Source organism: Drosophila takahashii, chromosome 2R, assembly GCF_030179915.1.
Source record: "Drosophila takahashii strain IR98-3 E-12201 chromosome 2R, DtakHiC1v2, whole genome shotgun sequence".
Lineage (NCBI taxonomy): Eukaryota > Metazoa > Arthropoda > Insecta > Diptera > Drosophilidae > Drosophila > Drosophila takahashii.
Genome location: NC_091679.1, coordinates 36,230,732 through 36,257,918, shown reverse-complemented (window position 1 = coordinate 36,257,918; position 27,187 = coordinate 36,230,732). Strand labels below are relative to the sequence as shown.

General features: G+C 42.0%; 1 protein-coding gene across 1 annotated transcript in view; it reads left to right on the top strand.

Annotated features, from left to right (window-relative positions):
- The first annotated feature begins 7,677 nt into the window (after positions 1-7,677).
- Positions 7,678-27,187, top strand: part of bs (serum response factor blistered) — a 28,748-nt gene continuing 9,238 nt past the window's right edge. Inside the window, exons 1-2 of the mRNA XM_017152421.3 lie at positions 7,678-8,871; positions 13,250-13,498. Of these exons, the coding sequence (XP_017007910.2) occupies positions 8,278-8,871; positions 13,250-13,498 (843 nt within the window). The 5' untranslated portion in view covers positions 7,678-8,277. The remainder of the gene's footprint in view (positions 8,872-13,249; positions 13,499-27,187) is intronic.

Here is a 27,187-nt window from a genome sequence, read left to right as displayed (position 1 = left end):
GTTATCAAGCAGTTCATGCCGTTAATTGAAATTATTTTTAAAGCAGTTCAGATGTGTATCCATTTTTTAAACCATTTAGTAAAGACAATTACCTTTTAAATTCGATTTGCAGGCTGCCGCCCTCTGGCGTCTAAGATAGAAAGCGCCATAGCGCCATCTGGTGTTTAATGACAAAATCTTTCGTTTTTTTAAATGGCGGTAAGTTTAAATTTAAGTATTTAACTGAAAAAAAACATAATATTTAATTAATTTAACAAATGAAAATATTTCAATTCATATTAAAATCATAGTTTGAAAGTTTTTCGTGGTACCTCGAGAAAACATTTTCTCACATTCTCCTCCATCCTTTCCATCCATCCATTCTTCTTCGCAAAGTACAATCGTTAGCATCATGGATTTTAAAAAACCTCTTTTCCAAATTTCAAGTGAAAATATTAAACATATTTTTAGCTTCATCGGGGAGGAAGAAAATGAGCTACAAGAAAGAGAAAGGGAATGGAGAGGGAAGTTTAAATAATTTAAAGTAAATAAATGTAAGTTACTTTGCGCCATTTATGTTTCGCCTCTCACCTTTGGACCCATTTCCAACCCCACCCACCCCAAAATACCTCGAAAGGCCAAATCGCAGAGCCCACAACTCATCCTACGGGATGCCTAACTACCTTGGGCATGCGATCGATGGCCCGACGACAAACGCATTGATTGAAATAGTTTATTTGCAGGCCAAGAGTCCTCGAGCCCTCGATCCCTCGATTGTCTTTTGGCCTTTTTGTGCTTTCCTCATATTATTTGTGATGTTGGCAGAGCGCAGAGATAATGATGACGAGCTGCCAGGCCAGAAGTTAAAGGAGCTTCTTCTGCTGGCCTCTGGCTTGTGGCTTCTGGCCAGGAGGAGCTGGTCCACCCCCTTGGCAGGCGACTCTGGCGGGGATCGGGGATCGGGGGGCCATTTGGTGGCTCGGCCACGACTGATTGGGATGCCTGGTGAAGCGACGTGCGCAGAATTGACATTTTGTGTGTGCATTTGTGCATTTGTGCACAGTGGGCGCGATAAGGTCCCCATTCGAGTCCAATCCATTGCTTCGATTCCGAGTCTGATTTCCAGGCAAAAGTCAAAGCACAAATTAAAAATGCTCCACAATTGCGACCGCAAGAGATCGAGCGATCTCTCGATCCAGATCGATAGACAGCTTCTGCAGTGCCAGTGGAATTTTCATATGAGCGCTTGATTTCAGCAAAATTACATACTTGTAATTTTAAAATGCTGCCGAGTGCCGAGAGAGTTGAAAAAGCAAAAAGCAACAGCACAGCAGTAGCAGCAGCAGCAGCAGCCGCACAAAAAACGCCAAGAATCGCCAAGTCCAGGAATTTTAACCCCAAGTCGCAGTGGCAGTCTGAATCTCAGTCTCAGTCAGAGTCTTCGATTCCGATTCCGAGTCGTCGTTGTCTTCCAACTGATCACTTACGCACATTTTATCACAGCCAAACTGGAGACATCGCTGTGCGAGCCTCCTCCTCCAACTCCTTTGGCTCTTTGGCTGGATCGAATCGCCTCTTTAGCTTCTGCGCAGCTTGACAATAAGTGGACCCCAGTTAGGTTAGGTGAGATATGACTCGAATAAGGGATACCTTGTATTAAAGGATCCTGCATTTGTTGAAGAAAAATCGCCCCCCTTTTTAAGTTATTTTAGGTTGTGCCATAAAATCAGTAGAAGTTCTCTATTTCGCTCATCAAAATTATTTTATTATTTACTTTTCGGTAAGTAATTTCTTCTTCCTTCTTAAATTTCGGAATAATTTAGAAAGAAATTTTCTTTAAAAAACTTGTAATATAGAATAAAATGTTAAACAAATTTTGAAATTTTATTCAACCTTTTTCGATTTATCTTGATTGAAAAAATCAATTTATTAGTAACTAAATATTCTATTTAACGGTTCCAAACGGTTTGGAATTATGTAATGGAATTGAACTTGGAAGTTTAAAGTTAAAGCTAACATTTTCTGACAAATATTGGGAATAGAAATTCTATTCATAGAATAGAAAGACTGCTCAAGACTCATACATGTCCTACATATTATTTTTAAAACTATCCCTAGTCCAAACTACTTCACACACCCCTTAGTTAGCGGGTAGGAAAAAATAAGTTACCGTTCTACGCGCTGAAATTTGTTGTGCCATCGACGATCCGAAGATCCCAAGCTGCTGTTCCCCGTACTTTTCTGTTTTCTGATGCTTTTCTCGACTGTCTGCGACGATCCTCCTTGTCTGCTGTTCCTTTTGTTGTTGTCAGTTGGAGTACAAATACAACAAACTATAGATCGCTGGCAATCGATCAAGTATTTCGCGTACATTATCCGAGATGCGTGGGATAATTCTGTTCTAATTTGTAGAGGCCCCTAGTTTAAGAGCCCCTGACTTGGGGCCAAAAAACTAACAAAAGACAGAAGCCAAAACCCCTTAGAAGCCACTTCCATGCGAGGCACGCACCAATCTTTGTCTGCCTTTTGACTTTCATAATTAAATATTGAGTGAATTAAAATGCGCGGAAGGCGAGGAAGTTAGAACTTAGTGGTCGCGAAAGGAAAGGAAGGGGAGTTTCCGAACTTCCTGCACTTGTCACTGTAAAAAAAGAGTGACCACGCTGAATGCAAATGAGCTGCCGGACTACCGGTAATCAGGTGAAACGGTCACGACCTGTTAATCGTTTTATGATTGTAGCGGTGCTTTTGTTTCCTGTGCCAGAACGGTACTTGCACCCCACACTCCCCACTCAAAAAAGAAAACCAAAAGCCGAGAAACCAAAACTCGAAAACTCGAAAACCCCCAAGTGATGTCTGCTTTTCCTTTTGTTTTCGCCCAGGGAGCCGCAATTTTATTTAAATTGTAACACAAACGGCCAGACAATTGCCCCTCGAAAAGAGCTGCCCAAGAACCCGAACCCGATCCTGATTTCGATTCCGATTCCCAACCAATCTTATGCGTTATTCATGAGCCAGCGGGAAAAAAAGAAAAACATTGGGATCGCCTGTACCAATTGCCAATTGGTTCGACTTTTGAGCTGGCGTTGGCGGTTTTCTCTGCCGGCTTTCGTCAATCTCTGGGCTTTGGCTTAGTGCGATGGAGTTGGCTTCTTGGTTAAGTGGTTCATTGTCACCCCAGCGCCCAATTAGACACCTGAGTTTCTCAGTCTCCGAGTTTCTGGCGATCATGCATCGCACACATGTGCCACGTTCTTATATTCAATCAGATATATTCACTCGATCTTGAGTCCCATCTGTATAAGGAGTGCGCTCGCTAGTCTGAGTGTGTAAATCAACCAGCTTGTTTTTCAGATAATAGATTTTCTATTTTAAATAACACTTGGGGGATTGTTTGTTCAATTGCTATTGTGAATAACGTTTTTATGCAGTGTTGGAAACTCATTTTACAATTTTATTTTATTTAAAGTTGTCGTATTATTGTTTTATATATGACGCTGTTGTTCTTTGTTAATTTATAAAATTGTTTGTGAATAATTTATAGATTTTTGTATTTTTTTTACAAAATAATTATGGTCATCCAAATTATATATTAATACGGTGAATAGAAAATTCCACCATAGGCTGGACCTAAATATTTGGAAATTTAACAAAATTTGTACCCCAATTAATGTCGTATTGTAATTTGTATTTCAGTAATTGTAGTATTTTTATTGGCACTGCCACCTGTTAAATTAATGATATTTGAATTATATATCCCTGAAATTCCATCCAAATCTTACTCTTTAATCTAAATCCTAACCCAACATCTTGCACACACTTTCTCACTTTCCCACATGATTCTGCTAAAAAAGACAAAACAGAAATTTACATATTTCGACTATTTAAAACACTTTGGCTTAAGGCAAATGCCCAAGAAGCTCTATAAATAGTAAAAAAGTCTATATATATATAGAAATACACATATGCGGCTATGGCTAGCTGCAAAATCAAAAAGTTGTTCGAAATCGTAAATGGAACAAACTGTTCCTCCTAAGTTATAAATATATATTTAGGAATATACTTAAAGGCATAGGTATAGGAATGCCTCTATGATCTGTCCACCGTTTTGAAGGTGAACTCTGAATCTGAAGGATTACGTAATGGGGTGAGGTAAGGGAATTTGAGGGACAGGAGCAGCCTCTCCATATCTGAAATAAATGCACGTAAAACGGCAAGCGAACGCTGGCAAATAATTAAGTATTAGAAATGTTCAGCTGAGGAGAATTCCGCGGAAAGTCCGATGGCAAAAAAATACAGCATGTTGCAGTTGTTCCCAGCTGAGCTTCCTAGCTTCTTAGCTTCTTGGCCAAGAGTTCTCGGCCAGACAGGCTGACTTCGGCTGACGATCGCCTAGAAAGACAGCCGCACTGGAGCCACTGCAGACTGCATCCAGCTGGAGAAAGGGGCGGAGAAAGGGGATCTGGATGGATGCAGCCTGCAGCCAACTAACCAATTAGTAAGCGCTGCACAGAACGCGTCTACAATTGTGAGAACCTAAGACTTGGGCCAGACTTACAGGCCAACAAGCCAAGAAGCCAACAGGCCGTGTGAGTATGATGAAATGTCAGCAGGACCAGGAGCACCATCGAATTGCACTGGCAAAAATAATTAAAAGGTTTTTAAAATTTTTTAAATGAATCTTACAAGATTATGCCTTTAATACGATAAGTTTAGAACATACTTAGAGCAAACCTATCATTTATTTTTCCAAAAAATGGACAAATAGTTTGAATGCCAATTGAATTAAATTTCGAGCTCATCGAACCCATACTTTTTAGAATTTTTAGTTTCTAAGTTCCCAGCGTTTGTAGGGACATGAGTAATGTCAATCTGACCTTGTATTAAAGTCTATTTACACTGGGGTGGAGTTATGGAGTTATGGGGTTATTGACATAACCCTGTTTTTTTTACATAGGATGTGTATAGGCAACTAGATGTGGGCAAAAGTGGGGTACTTTTAGGGTCTTTGGTATTTCGGAGTATTTTTTTGTATATTTCGGTATATTTTTTATTTATTTCCTATCGTTGAAGGTCCATCCCTAGTCAAATGAACAACACAAGCAACAAACACTAGATGTCATTACTCGATATTTGGAGTTAACCAAGTGGAAACACTTTTTTGGAGTAATCGGGTTATTGGCTCACTCGATAGGTTACCCCACACAGTGTGACTAGACTATAAGTATATACATTAGGGTGGGTCGATTTGGGACCCCAAAAATCGTATAGGGGGAACGTAATCTTTAAAGGATTCTAAGCCATATTGGCGAACATACTTATGGTCTAAAATGATGTTTGACCCCCCCCAAACGCGAATGAAAAATACTGTTTTTTTGAGAAAAATATCATAGTAGTCAGCACATTTATAGTACTGAATATCAATTTCAAATTTTTATTTTAAATTTAATAATACATCTGAGCTGACTACTATGATATTTTCCTCAAAAAAAGCTGTATTTTTCATTCGCGTTTGGGGGGGGTCAAACATCATTTTAGACCATAAGTATGTTCGACAATATGGCTTAGAATCCTTTAAAGATTACGTTCCCCCTATACGATTCATCACTTTTTTCGGCCCCATACAAATCGACCCGCCCTAATATACATACATAGGTATATTTAATAGGGTCGAAAACGCTTTCTTCTCCCCGTAACATACTTTTCAAGTTATACAATATTTACTTATCGGATTAGTAAAGCCTCTATGAATAATGGCTATGACATGACATCCAGCACTCAGTGTTTACTCTTAAGAAAGCAATGAATGCTAGCAAATATGTTTAAAACTAAAGAACTATACACAAAAAAAACCTGTTCCAGTAAAATCTATATGGCCATGTTAACTTTAGGTTATGCAAAGCCCATATCGACCAGGTCTAATTTACCTGGCCTCATATTAAATTAAAATTTATCTTAAATAATGTACAATCGACCTACGTTTCATATCGATTTTTTTTTGGTGTACCCCATTTTCCCTCAGTGTCTCGGAGGCAGATGAACCCCAACACCGAAGACCGGGTGCCCGCTGCGTGGATCGATCCTTATATGATCCGTTGGCCAGCGGCAAACGTTCTATTTTGACAGTCATTATGATTAATTTAAATCATTAGGCAGCCCGGGCAGGTAGACAAACCATCGAGTTTCTATATTTCATTCTAATTAAATGCAGGGGGAGTGGGGTTGGATGTGGTCCTGGAGACCGGGCCGAAGAGCCTGCTCCTGAAGACCTGGCTTATTCGCGGAAGAGACAAGCTGGCGACAACGACACCGATGGCTGGAAAAGGCAACGATGACCATTTGCAGCTGGGGGAATGCATCATCTTCGATCTTTGATCGCGGGACGAGGTGGTGAGTGTATCTCCTATATATCTCCTGGCTATCTGTTAGTCACTGCACGTGGCCATGCCCACCCGGCCGCCTCCGCCCCCCTTGTCAGAATTTTCTTGCGAACCTCTATTTAAGGACATGGCGAAATACTCGTGCTCCTGTGTACAAGTGGGCCCACCACGCAAATCCTCTAGAGCATTCGGACCATATTGGCCGGGGCTAAAAAATTCCTGGCATAGTTTAAGTGTATCGCTTTTTGTGGTTCCTGTTGTTGTTGTGTCAGTGGGGACTTGAGATGCCCGCAAAAGACTGTAAAAAGCCTGTAAAATCTGGTGGATAAAAAAACAGAAATTACAAAATCACAAATTAACTAAATTAACAGAGGGATGATAAGCGAAAAGCATGTTAAAATGGCGCAGTCCAGGTAATTACAAAACGCGATCAGGGTATTTTGAAAAGGGGAGGAGCCAACTTACTATCCATAAAGTTCCGAAATCGAAATCCCCTATCTATGCGCATGCGCAGCGAATGAGTATGCATATGGGGGCGTGGCCTTCTAATTAATTAAGCCATAAAACCAGCCGCCTCGGCAAAATGAAAGACAGTGGAATAAATAAGGGGGGTTTTCTTATATACACAACGCTCTTTCCCAGCGATCTAAGAGCACTACACAGAAAAATCACTCTTTCGGAAAGAGAGAACCGGTCGGCCCAAGTTTGGAATATCGAACGATCATCGCCGTTGGAACTTTTAAAACACTTTTGCACGCCATCTGAGCAACAACGTTGCCAGCCATCGATCGCAAGTTTAGCTCTGTTTAGCCCGTCGAATCGTATCGCCTCGAATCGTATTTGGATTGAACCACAATAAAATCGCCACAAATAAAGTAAACAGTCCAAACAAGTGCCTAGCGACAAATAAGCGACCAGCAAACTAAATGCAACGCATACGGAACAAACAAAAACACAAATATTTCCCATAACTGCACGGAATCAACGAAATCAAAGCCAATTTGGAAGGATTTTTTGAACAAAAAGTCTTGGAATAAATTTGAGGAAAAACGGAAATTAAAAGAAAAGAAGACATCAAGAGCTAAACGTTAAAATTAATTAAATTAAATTAAAAGGCCATACAAAGGAAAATTAATCAAAGGAAGGACAGTAAAAACATCAATGATAAACCTACAAAAACGGGCAGAAAATAAATCAAAACTTAATAAACTACAAAAAAACATTGCAACTCGTGGAAGAATTTAATTAATCCGCTAAATAAAAATTAATTCAGCAAAGAAAATTAAATTAAATCTCCACAAAAATAAAAAAAAAACACTAGCTAAAGTAAAAAATTAAATGTAAACAAAAAGCCATACAGAAACTAAAAGCCATAATAAGCAACCAGAACTTTAGCTGCAAACACAAACCACGAAATTCGACACAATTCAAATTTGCCGCCCAGCCGCTACTTCGCAACACTCGAGCGCTTCAAATACAGGGTGATTCCTGCAGCCAGGGGCTGTCAGCTGTCATTTTTCCTGTGTGTGTGTGTGCGCATTGCAAAACGTCGGCGTTGCACCGAAAACTTAAAAAAGTCGCGTTCCTGGCCGAAAACCCGGGTTGTTAGCCAATTCGCGTGGTTTTGCGGCCCAAGAACTTGGCCCCCAGGCAGCCGGGCATCGAGAAACCGCCCCAGAAACGCGCCGCCGCAGCCCAGAAGACGAGAAACGCCTGCGAAACGCGCGCGCTGTGTCTGTTTTCCCGTGTGCGGTGTTATTTTTGGAATATAAAGCGAGATCTGATCGGAAAAGTGTGCCGCGGCCGGATTTCTGTAGATAGATATCTATAACCCACAAAGAACCCACAAGACGCAATAATAGACGCGCGCGGTGCCTTGGATTTCTACGGCTCCACGGTGGAGAACTTTTACCTCAGAATGGATCCGACGCGAGGTGACTCGCGCTACAATCTCAACTACTCGATGAGTAGTATTGGGCTGAGTCTGGCGGATCCGGCGGACATGTACGGCAATCCCGCCCTGGGGGCGGGTCGTCCGCCCTCCGGCGGGCTGCTCCAGAATATGGGCGGCGGTGTGCCGCCCATGCAGCGGGCCAATCCCGCCGGCGGAGGAGCACCACCTGCCACCCAATGCCAAACGCTCCACAGCCCACAGCACGCCTCCCAACAGCAGCAGCAGCAGCAACAACAGCAACAGCAGCAACATCAGCAGCAGCAGCAGCAACATCCCCAACAGCAACAACAGAGGGGCCTCAAGCGATCCGGCAGCGATTGCTACGAGGATCACCATCGGTCCTCCGGCGGAGGACTCACCCTCCAAGGACTCGACAATGTGACCACTGGCACCGTGGACGACAGCGTGGACAACTACAATCCCTTGCCCAACAAGAAGTCGCCGCCCGCCAATGGCAAAAAGACAAAGGGACGTGTCAAAATCAAAATGGAATACATCGACAACAAGCTGCGTCGCTACACGACCTTCTCCAAGCGCAAAACGGGCATCATGAAGAAGGTAAGATCGGTTGGGGCTATCCCCATACCATCCCTACACCATACCCATACCATCCCCATCCGAATCCCAATCCCTGAGCCACGATTGGCGCTGCAATTGGGATGTTGACATTCGGCCACGTTTCCAGCGCATGTGCAATTAATAAATGCTTCGGGGATTCAGTTGCGACGGAATCCAAAAGCTTCTCTTAGAACTCTGGCATTGTTCGCCCTCCAGAAAGAGCGGGGATTTATCGTCATCTGGCCATCGGCACAGTGGTGAGGATGGTGGGGAAATTCTAGGGAGGAAGAATCCTCCAATTAGCCAAATGGATTTAATTTTCGAATAAGTTTTTCACTTATTTTATTCAGTTTTTCTATTAGAAAACATTTTTCCATAAAACCTATCTTCACATTTAAAAAAAATGTAAGGAAGTAGTGGTTTGATTTAAAAAAATATCGACTAAAATTACATATGTTTAGTAGCAATTTTAAAATTTAAAGCCAAGTTTCGGTTAAATCATTCAGTTGACTTTAAAGATTAAAATCATGCATACAAAGTTTAAAAATAAAGCAAATTTTCAAACGACTTTTTTCATGATAAAATCAAACACCTAAAATTCATCATAAACAAATTGCTTTCTCAAAAAGTAAGACATTAAGGCGCAATAACGCAATTGAATTGATCATTCTGGAGATAATTAAAATTATTTTGAAAGCATTTAAACACCAACAAACAACATCTACAAGATTTTTTCAAAAAATCCTTAATCTTAGTTCTTCAACCACTGTGCCCGCGAAGTTCCCTCGCTCGTCTCTAGAACAGTAGCAGCAGATCTTCTGCTTTTTGGCCAGATCGCGTCTGTTCAAGCCAACTGTTTGGTGGCTTTCGCTTTGGCGGCGTTGTGTAAGCGCGGTAGCCCACGATTCCGCGTTTCCCTTTGTTTTCGGCTTCATAAAATGTTAATTTGCCGCCGCAATTGCATTCAAAGGAGGCTGCTGCCCACCAGTTGCCGGCCCACAATCCGCATCCACAACCACTTGCATATCCGCTCCTCCCCCAAAAACAATTGATGCGTGCTCCTTGCGGATTCTGGCCCACTCGTTGCAATGTGGCCAGTGGCTTGGCATTTTCAAATGACCAATTTTCACACGCAAACTTACATAATGCCACTGCATTTGCTCCTGCTGCTTTCCATCGATCTGCGGGGCCGCATATGAAATTTTTCACATTTTTCGAATAGACTTCCCTGGCCACTAGCTTAAACCAAGCCCCCGATCAAAATCAGACAAAAAAGCATCAACATCGCGGCGCTAAATCACGATCTCAGCACGATCTTTGCCCAAGACACAAAATCTTATGAAATATTTGACCCAAGCAGGCCAACGAAACAAAAACGTACGAGCTCTAAAATTTAAAAGGAGAATATTTGAGAATAAAAAATTTCAAGTACTTTATTTGGTAATAGGAATAGAAAATGTAGCATAAAATAAAGGTGTATAATTGGTTTCCTAACTGAACATCAGAATAAAATTTTATTTTAAATTATTAAATTTATTTTATTATCATTTTCATAAGGTTTGTAAATTCTGTAAAAATACTTGCAAGTTTATACGTTTGTGATCGATTCCATATTTTTATAAAACGCACATTTTCAAAATTTATTTGATAATTAAATGACATTACTTTGTCGGTTAGACTATCCAAAATATAAAAATTAGTGGAATTAAGTTTAAATAAAAAAAAATATATATTTCCATACTGAAGAATAGATTTTCATTCCTAATCAAATTGCAAGATAAATGCATTACCATTTACGCATGGTTTCAAAATTTATTTTTACAATTTAAAAGTGATTTCTTAGGCTGATTCATTATTTTAGTAGTTTAGCCTCAGTACTTTTTCAAATGTTATTTGATACCAAAATGGCATTACTTCGTCGGTTAGAGTATCCAAAACATTTGACCCCTGGGACGTGGGTTCCCCGTTCGCAATTGTGGTTCTCGGGGGCCGAAACTTATGACAGGCGCACGCTCGGGACAAAAGACCGCTTCTATATGCGTTCCAAAAAAATATCATTTTGGTGACTTTGATGCGGTCCCTCATCGATGTCCAGCCGGCGGACAGTTGACAGGCAGACAATGGGATTTCGACTTGGCGCTACCAGCGGTGGCAGCAAAAAGCGCAAAAAGCAAAGGCAATCTGCAATCCGCCATCCCTACCGGCCAACAACAAATTGCGGCCAATGAACTTGGCCCAGAGAGTTGTCGCCGCGGCAACCTGTTGGCATGCTTTCCACTGGCCAATTTTGGTCATTTCGATCTGGCCAAGAGCTGGCCAAGACGTGTGGGTGGCGGCGAGGCCAAAAAAGGCCACGAGAGTGAAAAGTGAGCTAATGTCCCAGAAGTGATCTCATTTGCTGGCCAGCCTAATTGCGTGGGCCGCATTATCATCGATCGAACCAAAGCTTTCGCTTCTTGGCTTCTGCATAATGCACGGCGAAGCCATCGAACAAGCCATCGACAAGTTCCCAACAATTGGCCATGGTTAAAAGGGCACACGGGCGCAAAATGCCGCCAAAAGGTGTTAAATTGAAATCACGAGGCTGGGGATTGGGATTGGGCTTGGGAATTGTTTGTTTTTTTGGGGGGGAGCAACTTTCAGCTTCCAGCACGGAAGCTTAAGCCCCAGCCTCGTCGGCAGATTGTGCCCAGATAAGCCCCAGAAAGCCGGGCCAAGAGGCTCCAAGTCGGCTCGCCTTTTGGCCACATGCAACAGGCTGTGTTGTTGCCTTAACAACAACAACACAGGGGGCAGAACAAGGGGTATGAAAACAGGCAACAATCGGCTTCTAACAAATGACTCTCCATCTGGACGGAGCACAGGCCGCGGTCTCTGGGGCTGCCTTCTTGTCCTGTCAACGCTTTCGTACCCTCGTACCAATCCTCGCCCCAATCCCGAGTCGTGTCCTTTTGTCTTTGTTCGAAATTCAAATTGACATGAATTGTTGGCCTGTTCGCGGATACGCGGCTACGCGGCTACCTACCTAGGCATACAATCGACACCTACTCAGAATCAGAATCGGAATCAGTATAATCGAAATCCGATTCAGATTCCGCTTTCGGACCGTGTCAATTGTTTGCATTTACACATGTTACACATAAAATTGGCAGCCAATCGATGGGGTTGGGGTAATCCCCATCCCAATCCAATCGAATCCGATCCTATGCGATCCCCAATCCCCATCGCCATTCGGCCAACAATGTGTACAACAATTTCATTAATATTAATAAATGTTCCCGAAGCGTTTGCTTCTTGGTCCGCCAGTTATTTATGCGCTGTGTTTTTCGCTCCTCGACTCACGGCAGCAGCAAAAGTGGCGGAAAAATAGCAAAAACTGTTTTGCCCGCCAGACCGACAGCGACTTTATCGCTTTTATAGTAATTACGAGCTGTTGATAGGCAGCTTAGGCTACCGTCTACCATCTAATGTACATGATATCGACCAGGGAACTCGAACTCCATCGCGATGCTTGCGTGACTTTCGGGTCTTTTGCGTGGGCGTGCTCAGAAAAAAAGTTAAATAAAAGGGAAAAGAAGGGTACGACTTACCGATTTCTCTGGCGTAGACATACGAAATGGGTTTGCCATGATCTACTCGGATTTATTACAGATTAGGGATGTTTTACAAAACATAAACGATTAGGTAAGGGGATAGTAAAAGTTAAATCTAGTGGAAAGGGTTTCAAAAAAAATAAAAATAAAGAATGATGTTTACGTAGAATAACTAAATGACTGGCTTACTAAATATCATGTTTTTCTTTTACACTTATAATGTTAAAACACATGATCTAAGACAAATTTCTAACATGATGACCGAATTTTAATTATTTAGAAGCGATCTCATCGAAATACAATGATATTAGGTAGATTGATATTGAAAATACAGAAAAGACAACTACTTCAAATTTGACATCCTTTTAAACTATTTATTTTTTAATTTTCGGGATATGTATAAGTATAATTTCTATACCTTAACAAGTAAGGAGTCAGCAAAATTATATCATCTGAGTTAATGGTATCCCATATACAAATTTTAGAATATCATACTTTCAGACAATTAGCTTTAGGATTACTTGATATATACTAACTAAAACGTGCCTAGACACGCGGCCATCTCTGGTAATTTAAAGTCCGGCACATTCGGGGTCCCGCTTAACGCTTCTTATCGCTGCAACATAATCGCATAGTTGGTGGGGTAAATTTATGTGCCGCTGGGGCAACACACGCTTCGCCAGTCTGCTTCGTCTGCCTCGGCAGTTGGCTAGCAGATACCCGATACCGATTCCCGATAGCATCGAGTACTTAACACGATCCTCTGCTCTTTCCTCCACTTGCAGGCCTACGAGCTGTCCACGCTGACCGGGACGCAGGTGATGCTGCTGGTGGCCAGCGAGACGGGCCACGTGTACACATTTGCCACGCGCAAGCTGCAGCCGATGATCACCTCGGAGGCGGGCAAGCAGCTCATCCAGACCTGCCTCAACTCGCCGGATCCGCCCAGCGTGGGCGGCGGCGACCAGCGGATGTCGGCCACCGGATTCGAGGAGACGGAGCTCAGCTACAACATCGCCGACGAGGACTCGAAAGTAAGACAATTGATATACGGCCACCACGGGCACGCTCATCTGGGTCACCCGCCGGCGCCGCCCTCGCACTACAGCCTCGAGCAGAGCCTGATGCAGTCGGGCTACAGCGGCGGCCAGGCCTCGCCCCTTTCCCACGCCCAATACGGCGGACACGGGCACCACGCCCACGTGCCGCACGTGCCGCCGCCGCATTCGACGCACTCGCACATGTCCCACACGCATGCGCAGCGCTAGGCTTCTCCTTTTAGCCAGGATGCTCTAGATGCAATATCTGGGACTTGGTTGGTGCGGAGAGAACGGAGGGAGAAGGTGATCTAGCTTTCAGTGTCAGTTCCTGAACTTACGATAGGCGATATAGTATTCTACAATCAGCTATTCTGGTCTTTAATTTCAGATTTATGCCTAATGATTTGAATTCGAAATTAATTCTTTTTATTACCTAAAGACAATAATATTTAAAAGTCATTAATAATTATTTTTTTTACCCTTTTTTCACAAAGTAATAACCACTAGAAGCCAGTTGACAAAGTTCCATTAGGCCAAAAATGATAAAACACCCTGTCTTTCACAATATTCTGGGTTGCAACTCTGTATTACCAAAACACCACACCTCGAAGTTCTCCCGCACATAAAAAGATACCAAGCCAGTTTAGTTAGACCGCAATTTATATATGTTTAGCAGATCCAAAGTGCAGCAAATGGCTTGATCGAACTTCGATACTAGTACTTCGTATTTCGGATCCATGGCCAATACGATCTCGCCGCTCGTTTTGTTCTTGTTTATCGCAGATCGCAGTGTTTTGTGTTTTTTTATTAATCGTAATTGTAATTGTGTATTTTACATTTTTTTTGTATACTAGTCAAGACTCTTACTTAAAGGCGACTGTGCCATAGCAAAGCTACAGCTCCTCCCAAGTACATACCCACGTCCCACATCCCATAGCAATAGATCCAATGTCGCACATCAGCTGCAGCTTCCAATCCAGTGCCATTCTGTTAAACCACTAGAGACACATCGAGACACAGCCGAGACTGCTTTAGTTAGTCCTTTAAAGTTAAAGTTAAAACTTTAAGCCATAAGTGCAATACCATACACAACTAGATGGAAACTTTCCGTAAAGATTTGCTGTACAGAGTCTAAAGGGTAAACAGCTTCAGTGTGCGTTTACGAAACTTAGTTAAAGCAAGTTGATAGCAAATAAACAAGTAAATATGAAACAATGTCGAATGCGCCGGCGGCCGTTTTCCATTTTCCTGAGTGTGAGAGAGTGTGATGATGATGATTATAATGCGTGTGTGATGAGCGTGCTCCGTAGAGTTTAAGCGTATTTTCCGGGTTCGTTTAGCCTAATGTTAGTATGTTAGTTATGTTTATTCGATCGATCCAATTGGCTTTTATTGACACCTACTAATTGGATGTTGCATGACGAATCAAATCGCTCAAAATGATCTGTTCCAAATTATTCCGTGCAACACAACCGCTACTTACTCACCTTTGAGCTGTTTGCTTGTTTCGCTACTTCTACTAATATTTATTGTACATCTAAATTTAAATACCAAATTAAAAAACAGCTCAAAGCCAGTTCTCTCACATCAAAAGGCAATTTACATTTAATTTATTACTTAATTTTTACTCAGCTAAAGAAAATACTCTACAAGCACACATAATTTAATTACCGAAACACACACATTTTCTGTCAAACAGAAAGCCAAGTTATTTCTTTAATACTAGTTAAATTTATTTATTTAATAGACCGTGCACTGCGCCGCAGCAAAACAAAAGACGTAAATCGAATAACCCTAAAGCAATTTACCTAATAAGCCATCAAAAATATGTTTAAAAAACAACCACAAAATAGTATCTATACAAAGCAAATATAAATATATATATTATTTAGCGCAATATTATAAAATAATAAAAAGGAAAACGAAAAAAAACCGGAGAACCCAAACATATTTCCAGCTGTTTCAAGAGCAAGGTTAAGAGCACTGCGATAAGCCCGAACCCAAAGTTTCTAGTTTCTAGCCTACACACTATCCACTAATAATCCAAATCTAGCGAGTGGGTCGGCTCTCCATGAATGAATTTCAGATTTCGTTATATGTTGTGTATTTCTGTTTTCCTTTCGATGTTGCAAAGAGCTTCCGCTTCTCCCAGCCGATAGAGCCCGAATGAAAAAGTTTTTGGCTGCGGGGGCTTTGTGACGTCATGACAACAATGCTGGCGACGAGTTCATAAATCGATCAGAGCCACCATTGAATCTCGTCATGCACCAACAGCCAAGTCGTCAGTCAGTCAGTTTCAGCTTCAGTTCCAGTTCCCCTCGCTTTTCTCCCGACTTGGCATGCAAATCGCGTTTGTGGCTCGTACTTTTCAATGCCAAAAGCTTTGGCGTAGGCACTACTACTGGCCTCTTGGCTGCCCCGATGACGTGTGCCACGATCCCCGCCCCCAGCCCCCCTCTTTCTTACCCCGCCCCCCACCAAAAACTCAACTCAGTTTTTCCATTCAGCATGGGCCGATGAATGAAAGCCAAAATGTTGTGGGTGTGACACCAACGCCGGCTCAGGTCATCAGTTGTTGCTCTACACATGCAGAAAAATGTTAATCTTTGACTGAAAATCTAAACCCTTTCATAACTTCTGGTATCTTTTGAAGGTTAGACAAAATATTTAGAGAGCTGTTGCGATATTTCTTGCGCAGAAATCTATGTTTTAGGCATCTTATTTAAAGATGTGAAGAAAGAGGAAACACAATACTTACTTTTGAGTAATTTGTTGTCAATAAATAATATTTCGTATTTTATTTCCTGTGTATCTAACCGCCAGCTGACTGATAAAATAAAATCCATAACTTGTACCGCTGCTGCTGTAGGTCGTTCTGCCGCCGCCAACTCTTTGTCCAGCCAAGGTTAATTGCCGACTTGCAGTGGGCTGTTCGCTGTGCTGTTTGCCAACATTTGCTGGCTCACATTATATATGCTCACTTATATATATCTGGCTCCGATCGAGAGTGCGATCCATCAGTCTGCGCGGGTGTCTTGGCTACATAGATCGCCTTCTATAGTCGCTCACCTGCGCATCATCATCTAAACATCTGAAACGCCCACGAAGCCCAACCAGTAAAAAAAGCTGCAAGTTTGTTGGCTTGTACGATTTGGTTTTTATTTCAACATTTTATTTGCATTGCCTAGCGTTGACATGACTTAAGAGATATTAGTAAAAAACATACTGTTACTGCTGTTATAAACAAATTTTAAAGGCAGATGTAAAATGGTTCTTACAACTTTTATTAATTCTCATTGAACAATTTTGGGGTTTGAAACTGGGGAAATGGAAGTAGATTCTTGTATTCTAGTATTTTTATGCTGAGTTGATATATTTTCTTAAAAATCTTAAATCTTCAATTAAATACTTTTAAAAGTTGTTTTATTATAAACTTGAATTTATCAATACTCAACAAAATATTTTTTATTTTTTTCCCCTTGTTCTCCCTTGACATTTCCAAATAAAATAGTAAAGTTCCACTCGAGTTTATAGTTCACGTTGTCTACCTTTTTTTGGATCAAAACAAATTTTCTGATCAACCCCCTAAATACCTCATCATTGGCCTTAAGCAGCCAGCAAAAACAAAACGAAATAAACCAAATCGAACCTCTGGCCCAGGTTTTCCTCCACGCCAGTGGGAGCACGGGTGCATATCAGTTTGAGAAATTAAAAGCATTTTGCGGTTTCGCTGACTATCGAAGCTGCGTGCCGCTCGAGCCTCTAACGACATTTCAATGATTTGCTGTTGCTGCTGCTGCGCCTGCAACATGGCCACGTGCGCAGCACAAGACGCAGGAAGGCGGAGGACAAAAGCATTTGCAATGCTCGTCGATTACGTACGAGGGCGACCTCTGTCAGCCGGGTTCCAGGCTCCAGGTTCCAGCTTCCAGTCCAGCTGTCCAAAAGCCACCAACAACGCAGGAACCCAAGGAATCTCCACTGCGGATTTTGTGTTTAAGCCGCCGCTGCGAGTTCTAACCGCATGCCGCCACAATGTCCTCTTAATTTCCTAGTGAGCGCGGGCTCACCACGCGATGATATCGCCGGCGATCCTCCAGAATCCCCCATCCCCAGTCCCCTGTCCCCTATCCACCATTCCCAATCCGAATCCCATCCCATCCCATCCAGCCGTCGTCCTCTGTCTGTGCGCTCGTTTTTTAATTCAACTGATTGTACTGCAGCTTCTGGAATTCGGCATTTCTTAAAGCCTTTGCGCACACACATTGTGAGTCGGCAACTTCTGGGGACTCGGGTACTTGGATACTTGGCCACTTGGCCATTGGCCATTGGCCATTGGCAACTTGGAACCTCCGACTCCTGATGCTTCTGCGCCGCTGCCGCCGCCTTCGCAATCTGAAAAGGTTAAGAAATGACAATTTGTGAGCGTTTTTTCTTTTCTTTCGTTTCGTTTCGTATTTCTTTGTATTGTTTTGGTTTTGTTATTTTTTGTCCTCGGTTCTGTTTTTTTTTTTTTGCAAGTTGGCCTGTCTTGCTTTTGGCCCTGTTGCTTTCATTGTGATTATTTAAAAGCCAGACTGAGACCTTAACGAGGCGCTTTTGGCCTTTCAGCAGGACTCACATTTAGTTAAGCAATTATTGGGCCGCAATGCAAACAAATAATGCGTACATTGTGCGCGTTTTAGAGTCTATCTGCCTCAGTGGTTTGTTTCCCAATCCACAGTCCCCTATCCCAATCCCAATCCCCGCCGACTTACTCCAATGATTTTCCAAGTTAATCAAAATTCTTGGCTATCCACGTTGAAATCTCTGCGACCTTCCCCCCTTTTCCATGGCTCTTCTAGCGCCGCCGTGCCACGCCCAAATGCAACGCCCATCCAGTGGAGCGTGGCGGAGGCAGCGATTTGGAGGAAACTTATGGCTTTTTCGCCGTACCGCTCCCCGCTTTGCAGCTACTTATATAGGCAAAGGCAGCTCCGCTTCACTGACCAATTTATGGCTGGGAATAATTCTGTTTTTTCGAGTTTGGTTGCCTCATAGTGTGTAGATTTTTCTATAAAGACGTTTGCCTAATTGTGAAAGAAAATGTTGGGATAAAATAACTAGAAATTAAGTAGGAAGAAGACATTAAAACTATTTAATTTGGTAGATCAAAATTATTTTCTTGATACCTTCTTTTGATAAACCTAACATTGCAAGTTTATCTGCATGTTTAATTATTTTATTAAAACTACTTTCAAATTATTGTATCTCTTTAACTATTATTTATCTTCAAAGTTAACTTAATTTTCTTGTAAAAATTGTTCTATAGTTTAGACAGAAAGAAAGTGTTAAGAATATAGATTTTGTGCCAGTTTTCAGTTTAGTTCCTCCTCAGATTTTCGCTTCTAGTTTGTCTAATTAATGGGCTTCAATGACTTTTCAAATAACAAGCTTGGCCCATAAAGTGTTGACAAATATTGTCAAACTTTACCCAGTGATTATAAACTTTGCTGCTTCCTTTACTTTTGGGTAATCTAAATTTGTACCAAGTTCCTTGGAAAGAACTCACGTAAAACTGTACTTTCGGAGCGGAAAACACATGTGTAGCAATAAATTCTGGGCAAAACTTTGAGCTGGCGTTTGTTTTGCTTGCGACTGCTCTATGTGCTATATAGTGATTGTGCCCATCTCCCAATTCCAATTCATTATATAATGAAGCACACGCGGACTTCCCACATGAAACGGGGCAAAAGCCGACTTTTCTACCCACAGTCCGCACGGTTAACTTAACAAAAGTTAACAACAATCGATGTTCAGCTCATTTCCTGCCCACAATGAAATCAAATGTTGAAATCCACACAACTTTTGTGATATATATATGTAATCATTCGCATATACATTCTCTACGCTTCTTAAATTTGAAAGCTGGTCCACAACTTAATAATAAAATTCCCCTTGGTGCTAATGAAAGTGCCATAAATTTTCAATTAAACTCGGGGTAAAGCAATTTTTTTCTTCTTGAACCCAACCTTAGTCTCATCTTCTGATTGGCAGCGATTAAGCCATCCCATCCCCAACCAACGAGCCTCTTTTCGAAGCCTTCGCTGCAATTATTTGCGAATTAACATTTATAACACTTGATCCTGAGCGTATCCGTTGAAAGCTGGGCTGACTTCATGCTTCGGCGCATTTAAAAAGTATTTTTAAAGCAGCAACTAAAGTGGCCGAATGGCCGAGTGCAACAGCAAGAAATATTTTGCCGCATTTTAAGAGTCGCAGTCCGTCTCCATCTCCGTCTGTTTGTTGTATGTCTGTTATGCGGATTCATTGCAACCGCAGAAGTCCCAGCCACTTGTTGCGATGTTGCTGCTGTTGCTGCTGCAGTTGCCGATGTTGCTGTTGATGTTGCTGTTGTGCTAAATTTCACACCAACAATGAGCGCGCGCCAACAATGAATGAAAATGACTGAGCTGAGCTGAACTGAACTGAAGTGAACCAAACTGAACCGAAGTGACGGACTGGGATGACCAAACGACCGCAGGCTAAATCGATACCTTAATTCAAAGGCACGCCAGACCGCATTTTTGGATAATATACTCCATCTCCATCTCCAGCTCCATCTCCATCCGCTCCAGTGAGCCGATGTTGCTGCTGGTGACACGCGTGAGATTTCCTGTCTGCAGTTTTGGGACATTTCATATCGGATTGCAGCCAAATTTGGCATCCTTTGTGTGGCACGCGGGGTTAAACATATACATACTCCAACAAAACATCGATTCGGTGGGCTTATCGGCCTGGGAATTGTGTTATTGTTCTTGCTGCTTGGCCAGATGTGTTGCAACGACTTTAAAAAGCTGTTAACATGCGTTGTCATCGCTGCCATATGTTGCACGACAGCCGACTCCTGGTCGCCACCATACACCATCCACCATCCGCCGCCATCGATCGGCGATCGCTTTTCGGGGCAGCAAAGCCACCGGCGACGGCGATGTCGACTTACTTGTCAACCACCTGGCACAACTGCACCACTTTTGTGACGCTTGCATCAACGGGCTGAACTTCAAATCGACGGCAGGCGTTGGTTTCCCTCGAAATCTATGCGAAAGTGGAAACGCCAGCGATTTGCGTAGCCTGCAGCGATAGTTATAGCTTCCTCAGCTCACATGTGCCGTCCCTTATTTGGAAGCTTGTGTGCGAAGCGCAACAATTATATATATGTAAGCGGGCTGAGCAGACTCACACAGGCGAGTGAGCGCGAAAAAAACCAGCACAACAACATCGGTGCACTCGAAAAAAGATAAGACTAATATTTTTAAATTTTATTTGGGGGATGAGAAACTTTTATTAGTAAATTCTGATTGATAGCATATCAAAGTCAATTAAAACCTCATGTTGTGAATCAAATAAAAATTGTATAATTCCGCTGTTGGAATTGAACCCAGGACCACCGTTTAAATTCTACTTACTGTAGCTAATCATTCCTCGTGAATTTTAGGAATACAGTTAACGTAGATTTTGAAAACATAGATTAGTTGTACTACCATAGAAAATCTTTTTAAATAAAGTAAATTTAGAAAAATATTTTTAATAGTTTATTAAATGCCTTTTTTCTTAAATGTCAAATTTGTATGACACTTAGGCTTCTTTTTTTCTCAGTGTAGCGTCGGTGGCCGAAAGCCGAGTCTCGAGTTCAGGTTAAAGCCGAGTGCAGCGGAAAGGAGAAGTCGTCGCCACATTGGCTGACTTATGACGAAAATAATTGCTGGCTATTGCTATCTCTAACTGGCGATCGCGTCATCGTCATCGTTATCGATTATTCGTAGAAAGCCCATCGCAGTTAGCCCGTTTTCATTAGCCCGTTACATGCGGCGTATGAGTAATCAATAATAATTTTATCGCCAGTTTTATTCCTATTTTTCTTCATTGCTTTTTTCTGTGGATGTGTGTGGTCCCCCAAATCGATTGCCATAATAATTTCACGCAAATATAGCGTATAGCGCATATACATACATAGCACAGCACAGCAAATGCAGCAACAACAACTTTGAGTACGACAATCATCGTACAATATTGTAATTTACTTAATTTCGTATCGTTCAGAATACGCAAATTTTGCAAAAAGCGAGAAAAAAAGTGGGGAAGAAAACATTGTCCATGCATTAGTTACATGTCTGTAGTTGTAGTTGTTATTGCTTTAGTTGTTGCTATTGGTATTGCTATTCTTGTTGTAGTTGTTGTTGTTATGAAAGGCGACTGCGCGGCGTCTGTTTTGCCCGCTTTTTGGTTGTTTTTCTCTGCTGCGTTTGATATGCAAATTTTGTGCTTTTAGAAAGAGACACAGAATTATCGTATCTGTCGGTTTGCCGATTGTTGTTGTTGTTTTTGTTGTGGGAGCTACGAATCAGGGGTTGCATATGGTAATTTTATATATCTGCCCGACTAGGAAAAGCCCAGGAAATTGAATGTTTAGTGTGCCTAATTGTACCATTCAGCGAAAGAATATTGCTATTTTTTAGGATTAAATAATTGATAATTTTTTATTGCGAAGATATCAATTATGTTCCTTTTAAACGGCAAGTATAATATTTATTGTCCTTCCTTTCAACAAACTGTACAGCAATTTCCTTGCATTTGATTATTTATGATGATGCTTATCCATTTCGTCTTGACATATAAATTCATCCGTTTTTAATTGACTTTAAATCTATTAAAATCTTATCAACTATGTTTATTAGCTTACGAAAAGATAATTAAATTGGTTTAGCTTTTATTGTTGACAAACTTATCTGGATATACCGAACATTTTCCTCTTATCCTATTTAAATAATCTTCCTGCTGAAAGGCAAATCATTTTTGGGTGTAACCTACGATGGCCACCCGGCGTATGCGCAATATTTGCGTAAGATCTTTGAAAACAGCTGGCAGTGGGGCAAACGGTTCGGTTTTTTTGGGTTTTGGCTTGGCTTGGCTGCCACTTACGCCTTACGACAACGCCTTGACATGCCCACACGTCCGGCGACAACAACACCCAACAACTTTGCAACATGCCACAAGACTTTTGGAATTTCTCGATGCTGTTGCGGCGTGTGAGAATTCACAACTGTGTGAGTTTCTGTGTGTCCTCCTGTCCGCGAGTGTATATGGGAAAAACCTTTAATAAGGGAGCCCAAAATTTATAATGTGGCACGCAATTAATTCACTGCCAAAGCTGCTGCCAAACGAAGGCGCAAAAATTATCACACCATTCAAATGACGCTCACGAATGTTTTGGCCACCGGCAACTTGCCACATGCAACAAGCAAGAAGCTCAGGCTGGCAACCAAAGCCGACACATTTTGTTTGTTTGTTCCTAACCGAACCGAAGCGTTCTCTTTGGCGGCAAACATTTAACAAGCATCGGCTGTCCGCTGGACCGAGGATGCCACCTAGAAAGCTCACGCTAGGCGTCCAATTGGCTGGAGTTGCCGCCGATCATGGTCATGCCACATGGCCAAATGGCCACATGGTGCCTAGAGTCGATGGCGTAGTGCCACCGAGTGGACAATGAGGTGGTCCTTTGTCTCGGCAGCGCTCCTTGCCGCCTGTCAGTGCTAATTTGTTGCTGCTCGTGCGGTAAAGAGAGGGCGGGGAGGGGTCTCCCCCACCCTTTTCAGTCCACTAAAAATATAGCCATAAATGCTGATCAATATGGAGGAACTGGACAGGACAGGACAGAGAGAAATCTGCATGTCCTTAATGCCAGCAACGTGCGAGTTTTACAAATTACGAAATGAGCAGCGCGGCGAAGGCATCTCCACTCTTTTTCCCACGTCTCATTAAAATTGTAGTTAAAATGCAAGATGCTGCCTCTGTTCTTTTACTTTCTATCATCGCGAACGAAGACGACGTCCCATCGTCATTATTGTCAACTCTCAACGAGTTGCCAATCGTCTGTCTGTCCGTCTGTCCGGCTATCTTTCTGCCTGCCGTTTCTAGATTGATGTCTCTGCAGTCAGACAGTCAGTCAGTCCATCAGTCCGGCAGTCTGGTCCAAAAGTCCCGCGGAATTATAGGAGGCGGAGGTGATCGGAGGAGGAGCAGTGGGCAGAGGCCAGCTTGGCACAGTTTGCGCACTTCGGCATTTCATTGCCCCTGCTCGAGATGGAATTTTTCGGGAGGAGATTGCCCGTACTTCAAGATAAGAGACTGAATTTTCATTTTAAAAGCCAAGGAATTTTTGGGGACAGATAGCTGGGTATATGTGATATGCGTCGAAAATGTATTTATTAAACATGTCCCAAAGCTTTTTTAACTGCGAAATTTATTAGTTATGAACCAAAGGGATGTTTTAGCACCAAAATAATTTTTATGTGGAGTTCATCGCATTTTTTTTGATGCAAATCACAACTGAAACTGTGGACAAATATATCTTTCAACCTGCCAGAGTGAAGGTCTCCGACGCCAGCAGTCGAATATACATGAAATTCCTGTTAGACTTAATATTTTATATTATATCTAAATGTTTAAAATTTAAAAACATTTTTTAACGAAAAGTAAACCAATTTAAAGAACTGAATAAACATTTGTTTCTGGGTTCCTTAAATATAGGATTTTCAAAAAATCCTTATAAATAAAATTTGATTTTAAAAGTAATACTTTAAAGCTCTGTTTTCGAACCCATTTAGCTTTAGTTATTGATGTGAACTCATCAATTGTTTTTCTGGTAATCTTCTAGAATAAAAGTTCACTTGACTTCATCTGATAATTCCTGAGAACTTAGTACTCCTCCGTTCCTAAGGTTCGTTGTAATTGTGCAATTCTTTTGTTTGATTTGGCCGCTGAACTGCGGCGTACTTAAGCTTTTAGCTGCCCACGATCTGGTTGATTGTTCAGCTGTTATTGTTGTTATTGGCCGTTAATATACATTTGATTCTTGTTATATACTTGTACACAGAATAAAACAAAGTATCGAGTGTGTGTGCGCCTTAATTAAAAACTGTGGCCCGCTGCTCGTAGGAGTTAATTAGACTGCGGAGGTGTACGGGCCCAGTTTTAAGTTTTCAACCGATTCGATCCGTTGTCGTTCGCTTTCAAGTCAAGCCCCGGCTATTAGTCGCTCAATATTACGCGTTTGCCCGACAACATTGTTTTTATTTTTATTTTTTTTGCTCTCCGTGTTCTGTGATCTTGAGTTATCGACGGTATGGGATGGATGGATGGGATGGCATGGGGATGGTATAGGGGGGCTGTTCACACGCTGCTCATCAACAATTGCTGTCACGAATTTTCCACTCGGCGCTTTTTGCGCGCGCTACTTGTTTGTATTTTAAAATTTATTTATTTGTGCAGCCTCCGCAGTCTCGGAAGCCTCCACAGAAGCCTCCACACACATGATGGGGATCCTCGCGTGGAGTGAGCTAAACAGAACCGCACCGAAGTGGAGTGGATCGTCCGTTCGGAGTATGGTGTATTGAGTGTGTGTGTGCTCCTCCTGGAGCGCACTGAAGAATGCATTTGATCAGATAATGTAATTCGCATTTTAAATTGAGGCGCATTCCCAGTTATACTTCTTCTCACATGCATTTACCTGGGCATCACAGGCATCCTTCGATTTGCGAGGCGGAGGAGTACGAATGCCGGACTGGAGAAGCCCCATCTCCCATCTCCAGGCTTCCAGCTACCAGCTCCATCTCCTCTGGAGAGATGAGGAGGCCAACATTGCGGGCGTTGCATTATTACGCACAAGTAAATCATCGAAAGACGTCGCTGCTGTCCCCTGTCCACCATCCAGAAGACCAGCGGCTTGTTAAGTAATTTAGTTGGCCTTTTTTTCAAACCCAACTCTCTTCGCTGCATTGTACCTTGCTTTTTTCTATATTGCATTTGGCATATTTGTTTAAAGGGCTTCTTGTGAGCTGAATTTGTTATTGTCTCTATAAATGCAATAAATTGGCATTCAATTAGGCCAAAGGTGTTTTGCTCTTTGGTGGGTAGAAGTTGGTCGCTCTTTGGGCAGATGATCACAGAAATGGAACAGGGAGACTATCTAGATTTTATGCGTACTTGATATGTGGCTGATTGGTTTTTTGTATTATCATAAATTTATATGGCTTATGTGGTAAATTGATGTTATAATATGATAGTTATAATTATAGATATTACTTTTAAAACATACTCTAAATATAAGTAAAAGAATAGTCAATTAATATAGATTTGAATGAGCCACAGGCTCCTAAAATTTGGAACCTTAAAGATCGTAACAAATGGATTATAATATTTTTAAAGCACCAACGATGTCTGCCTTCATATTCTACCTAACTGTGACATAGGAAATGATTTGTAGAGTAAGATAAAAATAAATGAAGTCATTTCAATATTAGGTTTAAAAAGATTTTTCTAAAGCAGAGTCTTTTGCCATCGGCTTTTAAGCATACGGTAGATACGTTTTTTTTTAATGTGGGTATTTTATTTAAAAGACTATTCGTTTTCTTCAAAAAACATTTTTGGTCTATAACCAAATACTTCAAATATTTTTTAACTAACTGATTTTCGACGCCTTCACTGCGCTCTTCATTCGCCTAAAAACATTTGGCTACTTGGCCTTTCCAGGCAATCAGGCATTAGCATATCGATCGTAAGATCTATAACTAAGCTCGACGGACAGTTGACAGTTCCACCTCCGCCCCGCAGTCCGTCATCAGATTGCATCGGACGGTATGAGATCATATGGGTTCCATCATCATGCGAAGAGGCTCGTCCTGCTTTCTAACGATTGCATTTTTGATATTTGTGACACGCAGATTTTCCATCAGTGTCAACAAGGCATTGTTTGGCGAACGGAACGTCAACGTGGTTGGTCCTCCATCCTCAATCCCGAACTCACAGTTTCCTCATCCCCTGGCTCCCGATGCTCCTCATCTCCTGACTCAACTGACAGACTCGATCGGCCGTCCGATCGTCGACGATTTTTCAACATCTCAGACCAAAGTCAGGCCAAAGTCGGGCCAATGCAAAACCGAATGCAGCGCGTACATTTGCATAGACACAAAATTATATGAGACCGCGAGAGACCCAGGACCCACAAAACGCAGCTTCCTGGTCTTTTTGTGTCTGAAATTTATGTACCCACACAATGGGGTAACGAAACAGTTGGAGGAACCGAACGCCGAGGCCAAGTCCTCCATGGGGCCCATGGTGTTGGCCTAAACACCATTCTAGCGGTTCGTTTAGCTTGTTTATTGGCATGAAAATCTATCAAAAATGCATCATGGATTTTATATTTATTATACGTAAATACAAAAATAATGTGCTTGACATTTGACCCGGCCCAAACGACAACGACAGCGTTATGGCCAAGCCACATGTTGCCGGTTGCCGGTTGCCGGTTGCCAATAGACCGTTTGTTGGCCAAGTTGCCTGCAAGTCTGCCAGTCCCGACGACTGATTATGAAACCGCTTGGCTTTGTCGGTATCCCAGTATCTAAGTATCCGAGAGTATCCGGGGATATTTGGTTATTGTCTTTGATTTCGCATTCTAACACAAATCAAAACGGGCCAACAGCAATCCCAACACTCGCCACTTAAATGCTCGTTTATAATGTTGTTAAAATACAATAAATAGCCAGGACTCGCAGCAGGCGGTTTTCACTGGCTGGCTCTCCGAAGGCGAACACATTTCCATTTCCCTCGGCTCATGCTGATTTATGAAATGTGGACGCCGAT